Source organism: Narcine bancroftii, chromosome 9 (assembly GCF_036971445.1).
Source record: "Narcine bancroftii isolate sNarBan1 chromosome 9, sNarBan1.hap1, whole genome shotgun sequence".
Lineage (NCBI taxonomy): Eukaryota > Metazoa > Chordata > Chondrichthyes > Torpediniformes > Narcinidae > Narcine > Narcine bancroftii.
Window position 1 is genome coordinate 22,651,754 of NC_091477.1, and position 21,341 is coordinate 22,673,094.

General features: G+C 42.1%; 1 protein-coding gene across 3 annotated transcripts in view; it reads left to right on the forward strand.

The window, feature by feature from the left end:
* The first annotated feature begins 10,869 nt into the window (after positions 1-10,869).
* ddx46 (DEAD (Asp-Glu-Ala-Asp) box polypeptide 46) overlaps positions 10,870-21,341 on the forward strand; it is a 53,936-nt gene continuing 43,464 nt past the window's right edge. The window contains exons 1-3 of one of the 3 annotated variants that reach the window (XM_069898406.1): positions 10,870-10,990; positions 19,105-19,296; positions 21,001-21,039. In XM_069898406.1, coding sequence (XP_069754507.1) covers positions 10,974-10,990; positions 19,105-19,296; positions 21,001-21,039 — 248 coding nt within the window. In that variant the 5' untranslated portion in view covers positions 10,870-10,973. The remainder of the gene's footprint in view (positions 10,991-19,104; positions 19,297-21,000; positions 21,040-21,341) is intronic. The other 2 variants (XM_069898405.1, XM_069898407.1) reach the window with 2 other exon arrangements.

The following is a 21,341-nucleotide window of genomic DNA, read 5'->3' on the forward strand; positions in this document are numbered from 1 at the left end:
ACAGTCAGTACAAATTGGAAGCAACGTCTCCTCCTCACTGATTATCAACACAGGCACACCCCAAGGATGTGTGCTTAGCCCACTTTTCTACTAATTATACACCCACAACTATGTGACCAGGCATAATTCCAATGCTATCTACAAGTTTGCCAATGACAGCACAGTTGTCGGCAGAATCACAAATGGCAATGAGGAAGTGTACAGGAGGGAGACAGATCAGCACTTTGAGTGGTGTCACATCAACAACTTTGTGCTCAATATTAGCAAAACCAAGGAGATGATTGTGGACTTCAGGAGAGAGTCAGGGGAACATGATCCCATCCTCATTGAGGGCTCAGTAGTGGAGAGGGCCAAGAACATCAAATTCCTGGGTGTCAACATCTCTGAGGATCTGTCTTGGAGCCTCCATGTTGATATGATCATGAAGAAGGCTCGCCAGTGGCTATACTTTGTAAGCTGCTTGAGGAGAACATTCTGGCTGGTTGCCGCACTATCTGGCATGGAGGCGCCAAATCTCAGGACAAGAAAAAAACTCCAGAGGGTTATTAACTCGGCCTGCAACATCACAGGCACCAGATTTCACTCAATCAAGAACATCTACATGGGAAGGTATCTTAAAAAATGCAGCCTCTATCCTCAAAGACCCTCACTTAAAAATTTGCCTGCGCTGCAAATTTATCTGTAAATAAAGAATAAAGCAGAGAACCACAGAACCAGTTTTAAAACACAAACAGTTTATTACTGCAGTAATAGCAGCGGGAACAAGAAGGCACTATGAAAAGTCATGGACTCTTCTCTAGTGCTGAGTCCTTCTCAAAATGTTCTAAAAGAAGAGTCGTCTTATATAGTAAGTAAGTTCAATGCCAACGTATGGTTTCACATCTTCTAATTGGAAACAGCTTTTTCATTTGTTCATGGAATTGGAATATCTTGTCATTACATTGATCACTCCACTGTAACTCTCAAAGTCTTTAATTATTTCTTCACTTCAATCACTCCTTCAGGACTGTCATAGTTAATGTCTCTTACAGATGTGGAATGTCACAAATCCTCACTCCCTCATTAATAAGGAAAGCATTATAACTGATTTACGTGACACCATTTCTTTGGAAAATGAAACTAGAGTTCAACTGAAGTTACAATCCCATAATCCTTTGCATTCTTTGTTGGCCATTTTTACATCAAAAAGTCCCAGAATTCCTCACAATGCATCAAGATAATGTTAAAATCGTCCACAAACTCTATAACATCACCATCCAGGCCATGACCTCTTCACTCTGCTGTTATCAGGAAGGAGGTACAGGAGCCTAAAGACGAGCACTCAGCAGCACAGGGACAGCTTATACCCCGCTGCCATCAGATTCCTGAATAATCAATGAACCAAAGGCACTGCCTTACTTTTCGTGCACGACTATTTTAATTTTTTTAAATATTATTATCGTAAGATGGTTAATAATATGAATGTTTTCACTGTGCTGCTGCAGCCAACACTGAATTTCATGACGTGTTCTAGACAATAAATTTTGGTTCTGATTTTGTCAAAAGATTAATGGCAAAACTTCATTTACAAAGGGAAAGAAGGCACAATGGTAGAAGAATGACAACAAGGCTTGTCAAACATTCATGCATTATGCTGTATAGTGATTACAATGTTTTGAAAGAACCATTCATCATATGTGGTGTTTGTAGGCTCTTATCATTGTTGTTTAAAGGGAAATATTAGATGTAAATCTGTCAACAAAAGACCCTTTATTGAAGGATGTAAACTAATGATACAGTATAGTAGAGCAATGCATCAAAGGTCACACTACGTGGTACATTAATTTCTCATAAGTACACTTGCACTTTTAAAAATATGAACGGTCAATGAATTGCATTCATAAAGTTATACAATTAACTTATTTAAATTTGCATTTAATTATTTTCAGTCATTTTCTACCAACTATAATTTCACTTGATCACCAGGGTTCTTTGTTCACTGAGCTCTTCACCACAGGGTACATTTGCCATTTCTGAAACATCCATTCATCATTCCTGAGGATTACTTTGCCTGGAAGATCTCATACGCACATGTTCATGTTCTAGATTTGTTGCTTCAACACTATTATCTTCAGAACGGTGAAACCATTGTATTACATATTCTTAATCTATCTTTTTAATGTCATCTGTAAACACCAAACTGTTCATAACACAATGCAAATATCTAATCAATTACAAGAGAAATTACAATTATACATTGCAATTTCCACTTTGGTGGCTTCTTAAAGCAACTTTGTGCCTCCACTTTTAGACAGTGTTGCATCTCAACTCCCACTTTAGACTCACAAGCTCATCTTCTCCATCTTTAAATTTCCAGATCATTTCCATGATTTTCAGCTCTGCTGTGATTATTTTCAGTTTGCCTTGCTACACTCTGGCACATTGCATTGGACTGACGTTACTCAGTTCATGGCCACTGTGCCAACTCTCACAACATTTTCAGAACTTTGGATTAACTCTACATTGCAATGCAATGATCTATTAAAGGGTTTGATTCACTTTACCTTAATCTCAATCAGTAATTTTATAAAGAACAAAAGCTTTTCTCCCTGAGCTCTCAATTTCATCCTCTGTTTGTTGTAATTGATAATACCTTGCCAAAAGCACCATTTTCTGAACCTTTTTATTCTTCACTTTGTGTACTCTTGTAATGGTTCAGCTATTATTCTGAAACTCCACTGAATTGGCTCTCTTGTATTGTTCAAACACATTAGACTCATTGCTTCTCATGCTGCAAAACCTTTTTGGAAAATACTCTATTTAGTCTGCAAGAGTGACTATGAACTTCCAGGCACCCAACACTTTCCCCTCCTTTTCATTGGCATCCCAGTTAATTGGCTATTCAGTGTCCCAGTTAAATAAGCCTTTTTTGCTGTTTCCACTGGGCCACTTTTAACTGGGACACAAACTGCATTCCCACTGACCACAAGTCATCTCCGGGGATAGGAGAGTCTATTGTGATGGATTATGTTATATTTTATATTGTATATAGATATGTTTTAAAGAAGATTAAATTGTCGTTTTTTTTAAGTGTAGGTCTCAAACAAACACAAACACTTCACAACACAGATCTCATTTAAAATGCAAGAGCTCTGCTCAAGCCAGACAGTCCAGGATCCCAGTGCCTTTGTAAAGACAATGGAAACTGCTTTGCTGAAGGACTTCACTAGTAGGTGTTAATTGGACATGCTGTGGAGTAATGGATTATTGTTTTGGAAAGCAACAGATGAATGGACTCAGAAGATTAGGTCCGGTGCCACAATCTGACTGAATGGTTTGCTGTTCTAAGATGGTCATGTGGTTTTTCAGAGAGCGAAGAGACAAAACAGGTTTTCTCTGAGAGAGAGGGGGGGGGGGGGGAGAGAGAGAGAGAGACTGCTGGTTTTCTGCATTTGAAGATGGATGGTGAGTTTTGAGTTCAGCCTGACCTAAGCCCTTGTGGTCCATACAATTATACAGTCCATGGCTGGCTGTATAATGTTTTGCCTGAGATAAGGGAAACAGAAAAGGAACTCTGTGCTGACCTGAAAGAATGAGGTTATCATCTGGAAAACCCTTAATGGGGCAGGTTTCTTCAGCAAGACATTGAAGTAGCTGATCGGAAGGAATCAGTTTGTTTGTGTCCAACAAGCAACAAATCTCTCTCTGAAAACCGACAAGAACCTTCCTGAGCAGTAACCGTTTACCTTTCAAGTATCAAAGCCTGGTGAAGATTCACAAATGTTAAATTCTGTGTTCAGTTTAAGAATTGTCTGATACTGGTGTATTTGAAGGAGTGAGAAGTGAAATTGGACTGTGAATCAAAGAACTTTTCTGAACTTACACACCATTACATTCACGTGTGCTTAGAATTAGAAGGGGATTAAGTTAATAGTAATAAATTAGATTTTTATCCTGTTTTTATGTTTAAAGAAAATTAAAATTAACTTTTGTTTAAGTAACAATTTGTCTTGGTGAATTTCTATTGCTGCTGGGTTTTGGGGTCCTCTGGGCCCGTTACACTATCTTCAACAATAATGCAGGGATGCACTTTGTCTTTTCCACTGGTTTAATCAGCATGTCAGCGTCAGCTGATGCCAAGAATGTGAGTAGGGGTCGAGGCCATCAATCCCCGGTATGATTTTATGTCATTTGACACCAGCATGCAAATTGTTTCTCTTTTCCACTGGACCCTTAACTGGTAAATTGGCCACCAATTCCTGGGACAAGGTTCTAGTGGAAGAGGGGCTTATTCTCAATCTCACTCGGACATCTCTGTCTTTGGTCTCTTACTCTGTACCAACATAATTAAGGAACACCAGGTTCTCTTCCTTTTATGCAAATTGCAGCACATGGGCATCAATACTGAATTCATCAATTACAGATTACCAGCCTTGGTTGTGTGTGTCAACACTTGACAGTTCTGATGTAAGGTTATCCATAGCTAACATTGGCTCAGTGTGTCTCCTTGGTCTGTTGAGTATTTCCAGTATTCTCTTTGGAAGCAAGAAGGTAAGGAAGGAAATTCCAGATGTGAAGGGTTGGACATCTGAAGAATAGCTTCTAGTGGTAATGTGAGGATGAGCGAGAGGCCAGAATCAGAAGAGTGCAGAAACTTTACTGTTGGGAGCTTAGAAATTATTAAAGGTCATGATCATATTGATGAGAAATTTTAAACTGAGGGATTGCCGAATAGAGTTGATTTGAATCAGTCAGATCATGGATTAGAGAGCATCATGAAAGGCATTAGATCATTAACTACTAATTCCACTGAGTATTAATTCCAATGACAATTATCAACAATGACCCCTACCTGAATGAATAAAGGCATAAAATTTATTTCTTTAAAAAATATATTCAAACCAGAATAGATATTTTAATAAAGCTTTTTCCATATACATGTAAAAAAGTTTAATTTGAAATAAGCACACAAGCAAATGTAATCAAGGGAATAAATGTTTCATTTTGCCTGAAAGCTAACAAGTTCAAGTTGAAGCTTCAGTTTAATATCATCCGATTGTCTAAGTATAACTTTGATGAAACTACTTTCTCCAGTCCTCAGTGCAAAACATGCAAACCCAAACCAGACTTAACATCCATATAAATAAATGATACATATGCAGTAGATATATACATATATAAATAAATATTGTTTAATAAATAATAGAATCTCAGAGGGTTAGTATTAGCAATTTATTCAGTTGTTCATCAGTCTCACTCACTGTCTGTGGGAAGAAACTATTTCTCATTCTGATGGTTCTGGGTCTGACACTCCTGTGTCTCTTTCTTAACTGGAGCAGCTGAAAGATGCTGTGTGTCGGATGATAAGGGGTCCTCAACAATTTTGTGTGCCTTCTTCAAACAATGATCCCCGTAGATCATGTCGAATGGGGGGGGGGGGTCCCGGGGTGGGGGGTTGGTGGGGGAAGGGAGACCCCAGTCGTCCTGTGGATTGACCTCCGATCCAATGCTCTGCAGCAACTGTACCACATTGTGATGGTGCTGGCCAGGACGCTCTCAATAGAGCTCCTGTAGAAAGTTAACAAGATGGTGGCTGGTAGCCTTGGATAGAAATGGAACTGAATTTTTCTAGGAAAACATCATTGTTGGCACTTTTAGGTTCTGGTCTACCTCTATCATTTTCTAAACTGGCTCATAATCAGATATTGCAAAATAGGATAAGAATATGGAATCAATTTAGGAAATTTTTGGTTGTAATAGTTTTTCCTTGGCGAGTCCCATTATAGATAAGCACTTCTTTTCACCTTCTGTTATAGATGCAGGTTTTAAGGAATGGTATAGATCAGGTATAAAAGGTTACAAAGATTGGTTTATTCGTAAGAATTTTGCTTCTTTTGAATAATTGTCAGTTAAATTTACTCTTTCCAATAGACAATTTTTTAAATATTTGAAAAATTAGACATTTTGTCCAATCTAAGCTACAAGATTTTCCTCGAATTACAGACTCAAATATTCTTGATTTTTTTGATAGTCAATTTGTTCACAGTGGGTTAATATCATGTATTTACAATAACTTACTAGATTTAAGACTATCCTCAATGGTTAAGATTAAAAATGTCTGGGAACAAGATCTTAATCTAACCTTCTTGATGAGGACTGGCATTCTACTCTTAGCTTGATTAATGATTTGTCATTTTGTGCTATACATTGTTTATTACAATTTAAAGTGGGATACAGAATACATATGTCTAAATTATCTTGTTTTTATGCACATGTTGATCCATTGTGTGAAAGGTGTGAAATTTTTAGAGGCCTCATTGATTTACGTTTTGGGAGTGTCCCAAATAAGGAAGATTCTGGAGAACATTTTTCAATCTTTATCAATGATTTTTAAAGACTAAAAATAGATCCATGCCCTTTAATTGCCTTGATTGGCTTTATTCGCGATCCGACTATACTTTTGTCTGCATCTCAAGAGAAGGTTTTAGCTTTCAGTAAGCTGATAGCCAGACGAGGTGTTTCAATGAAGTGGAAAGATGAACATCCACTGACTCATGGGCAGTGGCTACATGATGTAATGGCATATTTAAGTTTGGATGAAAAAAAAATATAATATCAAAGACAAAAAGTTTCATTTTGAAAAGATATAGGGTCCATTCATAGAACATTATCATGGTTGGCAGTTTTAAACGGTTTAGCTGCTCCAGCAATGCTCCATCTGGCTTCTGGAGGTAGAAATCAAATCAAGTTTTGATGTTCTTTCTTTTTTCTTTGTTTATTTTTATGTAGCCTTGATTAGACGGAGGGGTTATATTGGTATTAATTTAGTTTTTTTAAATAAGTTGATTAATTAGGGTTTATATATGATGGTCCTACATTATATGATATTATACCAAGTAATGAGCTAATTTCTTATAAAGTAATTCATGTGATTTTCATTTTTAATTTTAAAAATATTAATCAATAATTAATAATGAAAACTGGAAATTGTTAATTAGTGCATTTTTACCAATGTTATGATATTTTCCTTTTGTTATATTAATGCAACATATATATGAGATTATTATATTGAATTCAAAAATATTTTAAAAAGAAAATAAATATGAATTATTACATTCTTATTTGAGTTAATAGTGTTTCAGTTTAACTCTCCATTCTTTATTGTTCTGAAGCCTTTTTTAAAAATGTCCAAATTATTCTTTTTGCCACATATTTCTTTTGAAACAGTTTAGTTGCACCTCTATCTACCTAATTATCATATATCCCTTAAGTTATTGCATCATTGTACAGCCTTTTGTACCTTAGTTGGTATTCTGACTATACTCCCTGCAGTCCTCTTCCTTTTTCCTCATTTCAGACTGTACTTGTTGCACAGGACAAAATTCAGTCATCCATTTTCTGTGCCTCCAAAAGTTCCTTGAAGCTTGTTTATTACTCACTTGTCTTTCTATCCTGGTTTTTGCTTCAAACTCTATTGCCTAATCCATGAACATTTATGAAATTGAAACACAGTCAAATTAAAACTCAAAAAGCTAAACCATGATAAAACATTTAAGCACTGAGAGACTAGTAACTGAGATCACATTTAAAACACTGAGGGCATGAATACGGGAGATAATTGTGTGGTGTTGTTGACTATGCTTTGCACCATTAATTGTGAACTTTATTTCAGTTAAGTCAACATATCCTGATAGGTGGGCATAATAATAGATTGACATTATTGTGAGAATATGGGGAAAATATCACAATGTGTTTCAAATTACGTACTGAGTTTCTTGAATCTGGATCAGTACTCCAGTACCAATTCGCTCTGTAATGAATACAATACCAATAATGATGAATACAAAAATACATTCAGAAGGGCACAGACCTAATGCAGGAAAAAAATGTCAAGATGGGCGTGGTTAACTGATCTGATCTGATCTCAATTCCACTCTTTGCTGTTTGTTCAGTAAATGTAGTGTCCTCCCCCCTTGGTCAATCTTGTACCCACTCCATCTCTTTTTCCAAAAAGTTGACTTTATTTACAAAATAAAACAGTTCAACATTTTTTTCATGCTCATAGTGTCAATCATATTTATAGATTCCCATCAATGTACATTGTTACATTTGTTCTCTAAATACACCAACACCATCCCTGTGGCACCTTGTCACTTCTCTCCCAGTTGTTTGAGGGACTTCCTCTCGGTCTCAGCTCTCAATGCCCAGTAATGGGAGGAGTCTTAACTGTGGTCCTTTACCACAGCACCCTCATGTTGGCTGCCCCAAGCCTCAGTGCATCCCTCAGCACAAACTCCTGCAGTCTGAAATGTGCCAGTCATCAGCATTGCCTCATTGCCTCCCATGTGATGAAAGACCAACAGATTTTGGGAAGACCAAGTTGATGGTCTTCCAGCAGTTCCAAATGTCTGACTCTGTGTGCGTCCCCGGGAACAGCCCGTAGATCAGAGAGTCCTCTGACATTGCCGCTGCGAATGAACTGTGACAAGGACCTTTGCTTCCTTCTCCATACACTCTCTGCATTCAGCAGAGGTGGTCGACAGTCTCCACTCTACTGCAGTCCTCTCCCATTGTACAGGAGGGTCTGACCAGGAGGGCTCCTCTCACCGCCAGCCAAGCCAAGTCCTGGTGCTTGTTTGTGAGCACTGGCAATGAGATGTTAATAAATAGCCTCCTCTCCATCCCTTGTGCTCCATGCCCCCAACTTCCTTACTCATATTGTTACAGGCTTATGTTATTTTTTATCTTTATTTTATATATATTTTAATAAAGTATGTGGGTGGTTGGATCAGGGAAAGACATAGTCACAGATAACAATTTAAATTAGCAGATGCTGTGACACCTACGCTTAGAGCTGTAACAGCTTGTTTATTGTTCAATTGAAATACTGAAACAATGGAATGTTTACTCAGGAAAATACCTGCTCAAATAAGAAGCCATCTGCCAGATAACTCAGGCTTTTGAGAAATGAAATTGAATCAGTATTGTTCAAACAGTCAAGGGATTAAAGACTTATGGAAAAAAAACTGCATTTTGGTATACAAACACAGAATTAAACACAGAATTAAAGTGAATTTGAAGGAAGATGGTCACATCTTCTGCAGCTTTTTGTTAAGAGAGAGAGAGAGAGAGAGAGAGAGAGAGAGCAGTGCCACTGTGACCACTCACATTGTAATGGTCACTTCTGACTGACTCCTAGCTGGGTAAAGAAAGCAAGATCATACTTGCATCTGGACCATGACCACTTTGATGGTTACTTGGCCTGACCCTTGCCTACATCTCTGAAAGCATCGTGGAGGTCACAAGCTTTGTAATCCCTACACAAGAAAGGGGAAATTGTGACAAATTATTCGTATGAAGAAACATTTCTCTGAAAACAACTCAACAAGAATTTGTGAGTTTTGAGAATCTGATGACTGCAATAATTACTAATGAACACCAGTTTTAAAAGTTCTGAGTTTCAACTCAAGATTTCTGAGACTGAACTTTGAATTTGACTTTTCAGAATCGTGCCTAAACTGCAATGGTTTGGGTAATCCATTCTTTGGCTTGGCTTCGCGGACGAAGATTTATGGAGGGGGTAAAAAGTCCACGTCAGCTGCAGGCTCGTTTGTGGCTGACAAGTCCGATGCGGGACAGGCAGACACGGTTGCAGCGGTTGCAGGGGAAAATTGGTTGGTTGGGGTTGGGTGTTGGGTTTTTCCTCCTTTGCCTTTTGTCAGTGAGGTGGGCTCTGCGGTCTTCTTCAAAGGAGGTTGCTGCCCGCCGAACACATACAACACATACATATATACATTTACTCATAGTTGGGGTTAAGTTTAGAGTTAAGATAGTATATTATTAATAGTTATTAATTAAAAATATATTGCGGTTGGTCTATGACATCTGCTCTTCTTTGGCTTGGCTTCGCGGACGAAGATTTATGGAGGGGGTAAAAAGTCCACGTCAGCTGCAGGCTCGTTTGTGGCTGACAAGTCCGATGCGGGACAGGCAGACACGATTGCAGCGGTTGCAAGGGAAAATTGGTTGGTTGGGGTTGGGTGTTGGGTTTTTCCTCCTTTGCCTTTTGTCAGTGAGGTGGGCTCTGCGGTCTTCTTCAAAGGAGGCTGCTGCCCGCCAAACTGTGAGGCGCCAAGATGCACGGTTTGAGGCGTTATCAGCCCACTGGCGGTGGTCAATGTGGCAGGCACCAAGAGATTTCTTTAGGCAGTCCTTGTACCTTTTCTTTGGTGCACCTCTGTCACGGTGGCCAGTGGAGAGCTCGCCATATAATACGATCTTGGGAAGGCGATGGTCCTCCATTCTGGAGACGTGACCCATCCAGCGCAGCTGGATCTTCAGCAGCGTGGACTCGATGCTGTCGACCTCTGCCATCTCGAGTACCTCGACGTTAGGGGTGTGAGCGCTCCAATGGATGTTGAGGATGGAGCGGAGACAACGCTGGTGGAAGCGTTCTAGGAGCCGTAGGTGGTGCCGGTAGAGGACCCATGATTCGGAGCCGAACAGGAGTGTGGGTATGACAACGGCTCTGTATACGCTTATCTTTGTGAGGTTTTTCAGTTGGTTGTTTTTCCAGACTCTTTTGTGTAGTCTTCCAAAGGCGCTATTTGCCTTGGCGAGTCTGTTGTCTATCTCATTGTCGATCCTTGCATCTGATGAAATGGTGCAGCCGAGATAGGTAAACTGGTTGACCGTTTTGAGTTTTGTGTGCCCGATGGAGATGTGGGGGGGCTGGTAGTCATGGTGGGGAGCTGGCTTTTTTTTTTATTCTCCCTTTATTTTCTACCCGATTGCACCTTTTCCCCCAATCCCTCCCATGGTTTCTCACGGTCTTCCCCGGTCCGCGCCGCCTGCATGCCGTTTGGTCCTCCAGCCGGCAGAGGGCGCAGGCAGCCGGAGACAGGCCTCTGCGAGCCGTGAGGACGGAACTGTGGAGCTGGCGGCGGAGAGGCCCTTGTTTTGTCGCCGCAGGATCGTGGCCGCCACTGTCCAAGATGGGCAGAGAATCCAGGTACAGAAAATCGCGGCGCGTTCGCGCGGAGAGCTGCCGACATTGGAGGGAAGCGTATGCAAGGATGGGGGCGGGGGTCATTTAGGCCGCGTCTGCGTCTGCTAAGCGCACGGCAGTCCCTCCTCATGCCGGAGCCAACCTTCCCGATCGTCTGGCTCCCTCTCTCCTCCCAGCGTGTCTGTGTCGGGGAGGGAGCGGGGTGCCCAGGAAGGGAGCGGGGTGCCCAGGAAGGGAGCGGGGTGCCCAGGAAGGGAGCGGGGTGCCCAGGAAGGGAGCGGGGTGCCCAGGAAGGGAGCGGGGTGCCCAGGAAGGGAGCGGGGTGCCCAGGAAGGGAGCGGGGTGCCCAGGAAGGGAGCGGGGTGCCCAGGAAAGGAGCGGGGTGCCCAGGAAGGGAGCGGGGTGCCCAGGAAGGGAGCGGGGTGCCCAGGAAGGGAGCGGGGTGCCCAGGAAGGGAGCGGGGTGCCCAGGAAGGGAGCGGGGTGCCCAGGAAGGGAGCGGGGTGCCCAGGAAGGGAGCGGGGTGCCCAGGAAGGGAGCGGGGTGCCCAGGAAGGGAGCGGGGTGCCCAGGAAGGGAGCGGGGTGCCCAGGAAGGGAGCGGGGTGCCCAGGAAGGGAGCGGGGTGCCCAGGAAGGGAGCGGGGTGCCCAGGAAGGGAGCGGGGTGCCCAGGAAGGGAGCGGGGTGCCCAGGAAGGGAGCGGGGTGCCCAGGAAGGGAGCGGGGTGCCCAGGAAGGGAGCGGGGTGCCCAGGAAGGGAGCGGGGTGCCCAGGAAGGGAGCGGGGTGCCCAGGAAGGGAGCGGGGTGCCCAGGAAGGGAGCGGGGTGCCCAGGAAGGGAGCGGGGTGCCCAGGAAGGGAGCGGGGTGCCCAGGAAGGGAGCGGGGTGCCCAGGAAGGGAGCGGGGTGCCCAGGAAGGGAGCGGGGTGCCCAGGAAGGGAGCGGGGTGCCCAGGAAGGGAGCGGGGTGCCCAGGAAGGGAGCGGGGTGCCCAGGAAGGGAGCGGGGTGCCCAGGAAGGGAGCGGGGTGCCCAGGAAGGGAGCGGGGTGCCCAGGAAGGGAGCGGGGTGCCCAGGAAGGGAGCGGGGTGCCCAGGAAGGGAGCGGGGTGCCCAGGAAGGGAGCGGGGTGCCCAGGAAGGGAGCGGGGTGCCCAGGAAGGGAGCGGGGTGCCCAGGAAGGGAGCGGGGTGCCCAGGAAGGGAGCGGGGTGCCCAGGAAGGGAGCGGGGTGCCCAGGAAGGGAGCGGGGTGCCCAGGAAGGGAGCGGGGTGCCCAGGAAGGGAGCGGTGCGGGATGTACACACCATCTGCTCTGGAAGGGAGCGGGGTGCCCAGGAAGGGTCCGGTGCGGGATGTACACACCATCTGCTCTGGGACTGGCCCGTTGGATGGGGCAGGAGAGCTGCCATCGACCATCCCCACTGCGTTGAGAAAGAGGCAAAGGCTCTTTGGAGTTTGGAGTTGGTTCCTGAGACTTTGCTGCTGTTAATAATCGAGCACTTTTGTCTCCATTAAACGTGTTGGTGCGGGATGAGATGTGTTTTATTTCGATATGAACATAATCTTCCTTTGGTAACTAAGTGTAATTCAATGTCTAGTTCACATGGAACAGTACAACACCAAAACAGGCCCTTCGGCCCATGAAAATGGGCTGATCATTATGGACAAATTAGACCAAAAATCTGCTGTTTGCACCTACCTAATCGATATTTCCCCCATCCCCTTCATGTTCACAAGTCTATTGACTCTAATACTGTATCTGCTTCCACTACTATTCCTGCTGCCTTTTTCAGAAACCTCTGTTAAATATCTGCTTTACACATCTCCCTGACACCTCTTTCCCCTCACCTTAAACACATGTCCTCTGTGTATAATACTTTAGCCCAGGAGGGGAAAAATCTGAATATCCACCCAATCATTGCCTCTCATGAATGATTTTATGCACCTCTATCAGCCCCCCACCCCCCCCTTTCACTTAAGAGAAAATAAGTTTGCCCAATCTGTCCCCATGACCATATCCTATAAACCAGGCAACATTCAGGTAAATCTCTTCTGAACATTTTCCAAAGTCCCCTACATCTTTCCTGTAATGGGGTGACCAGATTTGCACTCTTGGTTTTTCATGTGTGACCTAACAAATGTTTTATATACTGCAACATAACACCATACTTTTATACTTGATGCTCTGCCCAATGAAGCCAAGCATACCATATGCCATCTTTACCAGTCTATCCACTTGATTTCAAAGAGCTATGGGTCAGGACCCCCAGATCCCTCTAAACATCAATACTTCAAAGACCCCCACCATTAACTTACACATTCCCCTTACATTTGACCTCCCAAAGTGCAATGTCTCACACTTGTCCTGATTAAACTGCATTTGTTATTTCTCTGCTTATATACGTGATTGATCTATAGCATTGTATTCGTTGATAACCTTATCCACAACTATACCAATCTTTGTATCATTTGGAAAGTTATTAACCCACCCACCTACTTATCCATCCATTCTTTTCTTTGGCTTGGCTTCGCGGACGAAGATTTATGGAGGGGTTAAAAAGTCCACGTCAGCTGCAGGCTCGTTTGTGGCTGACAAGTCCGATGCGGGACAGGCAGACACGATTGCAGCGGTTGCAGGGGAAAATTGGTTGGTTGGGGTTGGGTGTTGGGTTTTTCCTCCTTTGCCTTTTGTCAGTGAGGTGGGCTCTGCGGTCTTCTTCAAAGGAGGTTGCTGCCTGCCAAACTGTGAGGCGCCAAGATGCACGGTTTGAGGCGTTATCAGCCCACTGGCGGTGGTCAATGTGGCAGGCACCAAGAGATTTCTTTAGGCATCAGAATAACATGAGTCCCAACACCAATTCCTTTTGAACACCACTGGCTGTAGACCTCCAGTCTGAATAACAGCAACTGCAACCAGTTTGAGCAGGCATTGGAAGCCAGGGTAAACAGCAAGGCTTTTTGTCGAATGGCCTGACCAGTCTGGCATTCTCTTCACCATCAAGTCTCCACTTGAATGTGCTGGTATCAGGTTTGGAAGGACTGAGTCATGTAGCATAAATTGGCTGGAGTGGATAGGCAAGATTCACCAAATATTGGGACTCAGTGAGAGCCAGTAACTGATCACTGGGTCTCAGGTGTTCACAGTGCTGCTATATATGGCCCAGGTGTGACCATCCCTTGCTCCACTACCCTAGCAATTACCTGAGCCATCTTCTAGTTCTTATAGAGATTCAGGATGGAATGGATCAAATGGTTTGACAATGGGGGAAGGGTGTACCCAATGTAGCCCTCATCCTGTTGACCACTTTTGTGTGTAGCTGTATCAGTCCCTGCTTAGAACCAAAATACATGTGTACTAAGTGTTGCCACATGCTGAGGTTGTATCTGTTCCAGGTGATGTGAAGAGTGTTTTTTGTGATTTACTTTGACTACTACAACAACTCTGTGACAGCTCTTCAAGGGATGCCTACCCTGAAAAAGTTTGCCTTTGATCTCTGAAGGGAGTTCAGGATTCTGTCTCTCTGCTCCCCATCTGTAACCCCTGCTCCTTCCCCTCATTGCTCCTGCCCCATCCTGTAGACAGCTGCTGCAGCCACTGTGTTTGCCACGATGCTGTTGCTCATGCGCAAGTCCCCACGAAGTGAGCTAGTTGAAAAAGGAGATGGTGGCGGACGCCTTTTCCAGGGGATCCTGTTATACATTGTATTGTTAAATTTAACAGAAAAGCATTCGTCAGAGGTTTCCGTTTTGTGTTGTCTGGTTATTTGATGCATCAACATGGTTTCAGAAGTCTAAAACTGAAGCCTTGAAATGAAAAGTGAGTAACCAACGCCACATTTGCAACACATTTGTGACTAAGCCATAATGGCAGACAGATTCAGAAGGGCCTGTCCCGCTCGTGTTTGAAAGCAATGTGGCCGAGAATTGGCGCGTATTCAAACAAGAATATGACATTTTCATTGTGGCAGCGCAAAATGATAAGTCTGCCTGAGACAAAGCGTACATTTTACAAAATTTAGCGAGCTTTCAAGCCATCGAAAGGCAAAGGTCATTTGTATATGCAAACGAGATGTGTGAAGGGGGTATTGTTATCAGTCCAGTTCAGTTAAGAGAGGATCCTGAGTGTTTACAAAGAAAATTTTGAGAAATGTGCAATCCACAAAATAACTTAACAATGGAAAGGCACAGATTTAATACTAGAAGCCTGGCGAGTCGATTCAATTGTATGTCAGCGACTTAAAAATCAGGGCAAGGACCTGTGACTTCGGAGCACTCTTGTGTTGAGTTGATTAAAAACAGGATGATCTGCGGCGAAGGCACGAGAAAGCTGCGAGATAATGAACTAACACTTGCAAAGGTCATCTCCTCGTGTATGGCTCAAGAAACCACGGAGGAGAACAGCAAAAAGCTAGTCCCTCTGCAGCTGCAAGGCACGAGCATAGATGAAGTCCAGGCGGGACCTGCGAACAGGCAGTGGCCAGAAGATGAAGCCAACCAAGTCCTGCTACACTCTTACCCAGGACGGAGTGTGGCAACTGAGGTGGAGACCAGGTGGCAAAATGAGAGATGTCCCTGGCATTCGGCCAGCACTGCAGAGCATGCCGGATATGGAACCATTTCAGCAGATACTGCAGAGCTAGGCAGCAACTCACCCCGAGACCCAGATACAAAAGGATGATTAACCAGTTGGAACCTGAGTAAGGACAAACCATCTTGGATGACAAGTATTATGTTGATGGATTGACTCTGCAGATGGTAGGAGACCCAACAAGAATCAGAAGGAATAACGAAGCATTTGTAACAATGAAGATCAATGGTAAAGCAACAGACATGAAAGTTGACACTGGAGCCAAGTGCAATGTCATGTCACGAGAAAGTTCAACCTATTGAGCTCGTCCCAGAAGTGAGGCCTGTGGTTCGTCTGGCACGCCATATACCAATAGCAATGAAAGACAGGGTTAAGGCCGAGCTGGAAAGGATGCAGGACCTGGGTGTAATTACCCCAGTCTTCGAGCCCACCGAATGGGTGTCCTCCATGGTGGCTGCTAAGAAAGAAGATGACCAGGAGATTAAGATCTGCATCGATTCGAGAGGCCTCAATACAGCTTTAAAACGACTGCACCATCCAATGCGTACCATGGAGGAAGTTACCGTGCAGATGGCCGATGCCACCGTTTTTTCGGTTTTGGATGTAAATAATTCCTTCTGGCAAATCAAACTTGATTACAAGTCATTACTGCTGACTACATTCAGCACAAGTTTCGGCCGATACAGATTCCTGCAAATGCCATGTTGAATCAGTTCAGCCAGCGAAGTATTTTAAAGATCAATAGAGCAAATCTTTGTGCGGATTCCCTGTGCCATCATTGTCGATGACATACTCATGGGTGACAAAAAAATTGGAAGAACATGATGCAAATTTTAAAAAGGTACTTGTCAAAGCCCGGAAGGTTAATCTTAAGCTCAACCCTGTAAATGCAGGTTTCAGCTAAACCAGGTTCGTTATGTAGGCCATGTTTTAACAGGAGAAGGCCTGAAGGTGGACCCTTCAAAGACTAAAGTAACCAGTGAAATGCCACTACCGACAGACGTGACAGTGCTACAATGTTTCCTGGGCATGCTCAACTACCCGAGCATGCTCAACTACCCGAGCAAGTTCATTCCGAACACCAGTGATCTTACTGCCCCGCTAAGATGTGGTTTAGTCCTGGCCGGAGCAACTGCAAAACGCATTCCACGCATTAAAAAGGCATATGTCATCCCCACCTGTTCTAGCGTACTACGACGTTTGCAGACCAGTCATGCTATCCTTTGATGCATCACAGTACGGTCTGTGTGCAACATGTCTGCAGGATGGGAAATCAGTGGCTTACGCATCCAGGTTACTCACCACTACGGAGACCAGATAAACCTAAATAGAGAAGTAGTTGTTGGCAGTAGTTTTCGCCTGCTCAAAATTTAACGACTACATTTATGGTAGACTAGTGACCGTAGAGACAGACCACTTACCTCTGGTCACAATTCTGAAAAAGCCAATCCATGCGCCCCCTGCACGATTACAGAGAACGATACTCAGGCTTCAGAAATACAAAGTGATTTTAATTTACAAATGCGGAAAAGGAATGCACTTAGCCGATGCGCTATCTCACGCTCCCAGAAAATGCACGATCCAGCAAGCTGAGGAAGAGGACGTGTCTGATATAATGACAGTAACGCACATCTCCTCTTCCTGGTTGGATGAACTGAGACAGAACATGGCTGAAGATACAACTTTGAAGACTGAGCACTTTTATCAAGAGCGGCTGGCCTGACAAGCAGCACAGTCGACCACCTGAATTGCAACCCTACTTCCCATTACGGGACGAATTACTCATCATGAAAGGCCTGAGTACAGTAGTTCTGAGTTCACTGCAAAAGATTTATGTCAACATCCTGCACAGAGGACACCCAGTGGCAGAAGCAACCAAACGCAGGGCTAGAGACATAGTTTCTTGGCCAGGGATAACTGAGGACATAGACCAGGAGGTACGAGCTTGCTCGGTGTGCAATAGCACCAGACTGCACCAACAAAAAGCTGCTGCAGCTTCATGTGGTGCCAGACCTCCCCATGTCAACCGTGGCAACTTCAAATGGCACTGTCAACAGTATTTGGTTCTTGAAGATTCATACTCTAGATGGTTTGAGATAGACCTTTTACCCAACGTCACCTCGTCGGCCGTCATTATCAAGTTAAAAAGATGTTTTTCAGTGCATGGCCCCCACCCCCCCACACTCTACTGTCAGGCAATGGCACCCAGTTCACCAGAGAGAAATTTAGACACTTTGCAACAACATGGGATTTCAACCACATCACTAGGTGAACAATCACATAAGGTACTTGCATGGCAATTAGAAGCAGAACAGGTTCAAGAAAAATTAATGTAATTAAAAATGATTTGAATGTTGTTAGTTATAAACCTCAAGAAATAAATGAATTTTTATAGAATTTTTATTCTAAATGATAGGTATTTATCTCAGATAAATTTACCTAGACTGGAAGTCAGATTCACATTTGTGTATGGGAAGGTGGAATACAGAAATTCAAAGCTGTATCCCCTTGGGGATTAAATATATACAATTTGAGAAATAAATATGGTAATATTTTTAAATTTGGAGTCCATGTCTGTAAATTTTAGGTATAAATATGTAGTGGTGTTCTTCTAGCCTCCTGAGTCCTGTGTTAATCTTCTTCCCTAAATTGATCATATAAACCTTGTTGGAGTTCTGTGCTTTGGAAAGCGATCCTCCGAGCAATCCATGTTGCTATTTATTCTTTTCTTTTTCTTTATATTACTATATAATATTTATAAATAAAATTTCTTTGGGGTGGGGGTTTAGGGAGGGAGGGAGGGTATGGGAGGAAAGGGGAGGGGTTATAATCATCATGTAATGATTGAAATTTTAATTCTTATTGTTTTATATAATTGTTTATTAATTACATATATGGAAAACATTTTAAATAAAATATCCCATTAACCTACAGCCCTGGCACGTTTTATTTTGATTTGATTTGAAAGTTACATGATTTAACAATGCCATAACTCAAAATTAAGGGAAACAATTAAATTGAATAAAACAGTCATTACAGAGACGTGGTTATGAAATGATCAAGGTTGGAAATTAGAGGAGTACAAAATGCTGGAGGAACTCAATAGGTTGGCAATTAAGTAGACCAAAATATGTAATATTTAGAAGAGAAAGAAAAATGGAAAAAGCAATATTGATTTATGAAGAATATGATAAAGCCAGTAGGGAATTTTACTAGAACGTTTAGCTCAGAAAATCAATTTTGATGGAAACCATTACCTTGTATGGGCATATTGACTCCGGAAAGATTGAAATAGCTAGGCTTGTAATCTCTGGATTTTAGTGTAAATTGTGACTCAATTAAAACATAAAATCCTATGCAGTGTTAATAGGGTGAATGTGGAGAGGAAACTAGAACTAGAGGTTACTCTTAAAATGCAAGATGAAGACTGAGTAGAATGTTGTTAATTTCAGGTAAGTGCCAATACTATTCTTTGTGATGCATTGTCTAAGACAGACTACAGTGCCTTTCTGAAATTGATATGTGTAATTTTCCAGACATTACCGGAAGCGATCTGCATCCAGAGGCCGTTCTGGAAGCCGCTCCAGGAGTCGGTCGCCTGCTGAGAAGCGGTCAAAGCTTGGGGACATCAGGGGTCGTTCGCGAAGCAGAGAGCGTGATCGGAGAAGGGATCGCTCTCGAAGTCGAGATAGGAGAAGGTCAAGGTCACGGGAAAGAAAAAGGCTCAGGTGAGGACGTTGAGCCTTTGTGAATTATCAATGTTTCAGTTTAATGTAGTAGGTAATGGAATGTCATCGATATTTTGTTTAACAGTGTAACTTTTCACAAATACTTTTTAGAATCAAGCACGTGGTATTTGGACGAAAATGACAAGGTATTAAATTGGTCTGACACTAGAAGAGGGATTAAATGTGGTGACAATAATAATTCATAAAAGTATCCTGTTGGTGGGTGAATTAAAAAAAAACCAGTATGATTTGGATTTATGAAATATTCTGTAGCCATTTATCCTTTTTTAATGGCCACATATTTATATGCCTCTTTTGAATTTTTAATCAGTTTAAAATATAAATGTGTTATAATTTCTACCATTCCTTTTTACTCAGGCCCAGAAGCTGAATTGTATTGTGTTATTAGATGACAGTTTGAGCAGTAGCAGCTGTAATATTTACAGTGATATACATTCATAGGGCACTGTGTTAATGATTTATAATGAAGCTACCTAGATTCTGTGAAACAATTATTAAATCACATATCCTTAATCAAATTTCATTTTGCTAAAATAAGTGCCATTCAAGTTATTGACTGCTTTTTTATCAAGTGACTACTTGCTTTAGATGGCATTTGATTTCTTTTTTCTGCATTGTACAGAGCTATCCTACCAACTTTAATTCATTGTTATATGAGAAATTATTAGTATTGTTGATTAGAATTATGCATAAACAAAATAAAATTGTTGAGTTAAATATTTGTTTTTTTATGTTGACATCTTTTGTATTGTGGGAAGTTAACAGTAAGAATTCTATTAAGGTAGAAAATACTGCATTTTCATTCCCTAATTCATTCAATAAATTCAGAAAATGTATACTTGTGATTCAAAATATTTATACCTTAGAAAAATATTGCATAGGAGTGGTGAAGTTGCATGTTTTCTTGAGAATACGATGATTTTACCTCACGGTAACTAATGATTTATATCATTATTCTGATAATGTGGCTAGTACAGGAATTATTAGATTGATTGTCTTTGCAACTGAGCAACAAACATTTATATGAGCTTCTGTGTGAATTATGGCCTTGTATTTTCTGGTAAATTGTGAAATAGATTAATGATTAATTTGAGCATTTGCAGAGAGCTTTGATCAGTGCTCCTTCCCAATGTTAGCATATCCTGTAATGTTCATTATATTAATTTTGATATTTACTAGAATAATTTGCATCAGTTTAGATTTTTATTATCTCTTATTGGCATTTTTTTTAGCAGGATTACATCCTCTAATTAATCTAGTTGCATAAATTGCTCCAGATCTATGCTCCCTTTCTATAATCTATTCATTGTAGAACGTGATAGATTAATGTTAATAATGATTATGATTGGATTTAATGCACATGAGTTTTTTGGCCAGGGTTTTTATGTATGATTCTTTTTTTCCTGCAGTAGATTTCTTTTTTTTTTTAAAAAAAACATCCCATTTTTCTAACACTAAAATATAGTTGGCAGCCAAAACAGTCTCAATGTTGCAGTTACGTCAGCTGCCACCAGAACCATGCCTGATGATTATCCATGTGTTCTTTTCCATTTGTAGCACTGTGGATACAAGAAATTGTAATCATTTTATATCCACTGCAAAATGTAAAGATGAATATAATTTAGTTTTGACTGTGTTTTATTTTCCACTTTCTTTCCAATTGTTTAATTTTATCTTACACAGAACCCCACAGAGATGCAGAATGTCAGTGGTCATATCAAAGTGAGTAGATAGTAATTTAAACTGTTGGTCTTGGCTCAGTAACATTCTTGCCTGAGTCAGAAAATTGTGGATTCTGTTCCCACCCTTGAGTCTTGAATATTAAAAAATACTGAAATTTCAATATTAAGACAGCATATTGTTGTTGGAAGTGCTGTTTTTTCCAGATAGGGTATTAAACTAAGGTCCTGTGTATTCCTTGAGACAGATGCAAGGCCCCAAGACTATTTCCAAAGAATATTAGGGGAAGTTATCACTGTGATTTGGCCAGCCTTTATTGTTCACCTCTAACCAAAAAAAGATGA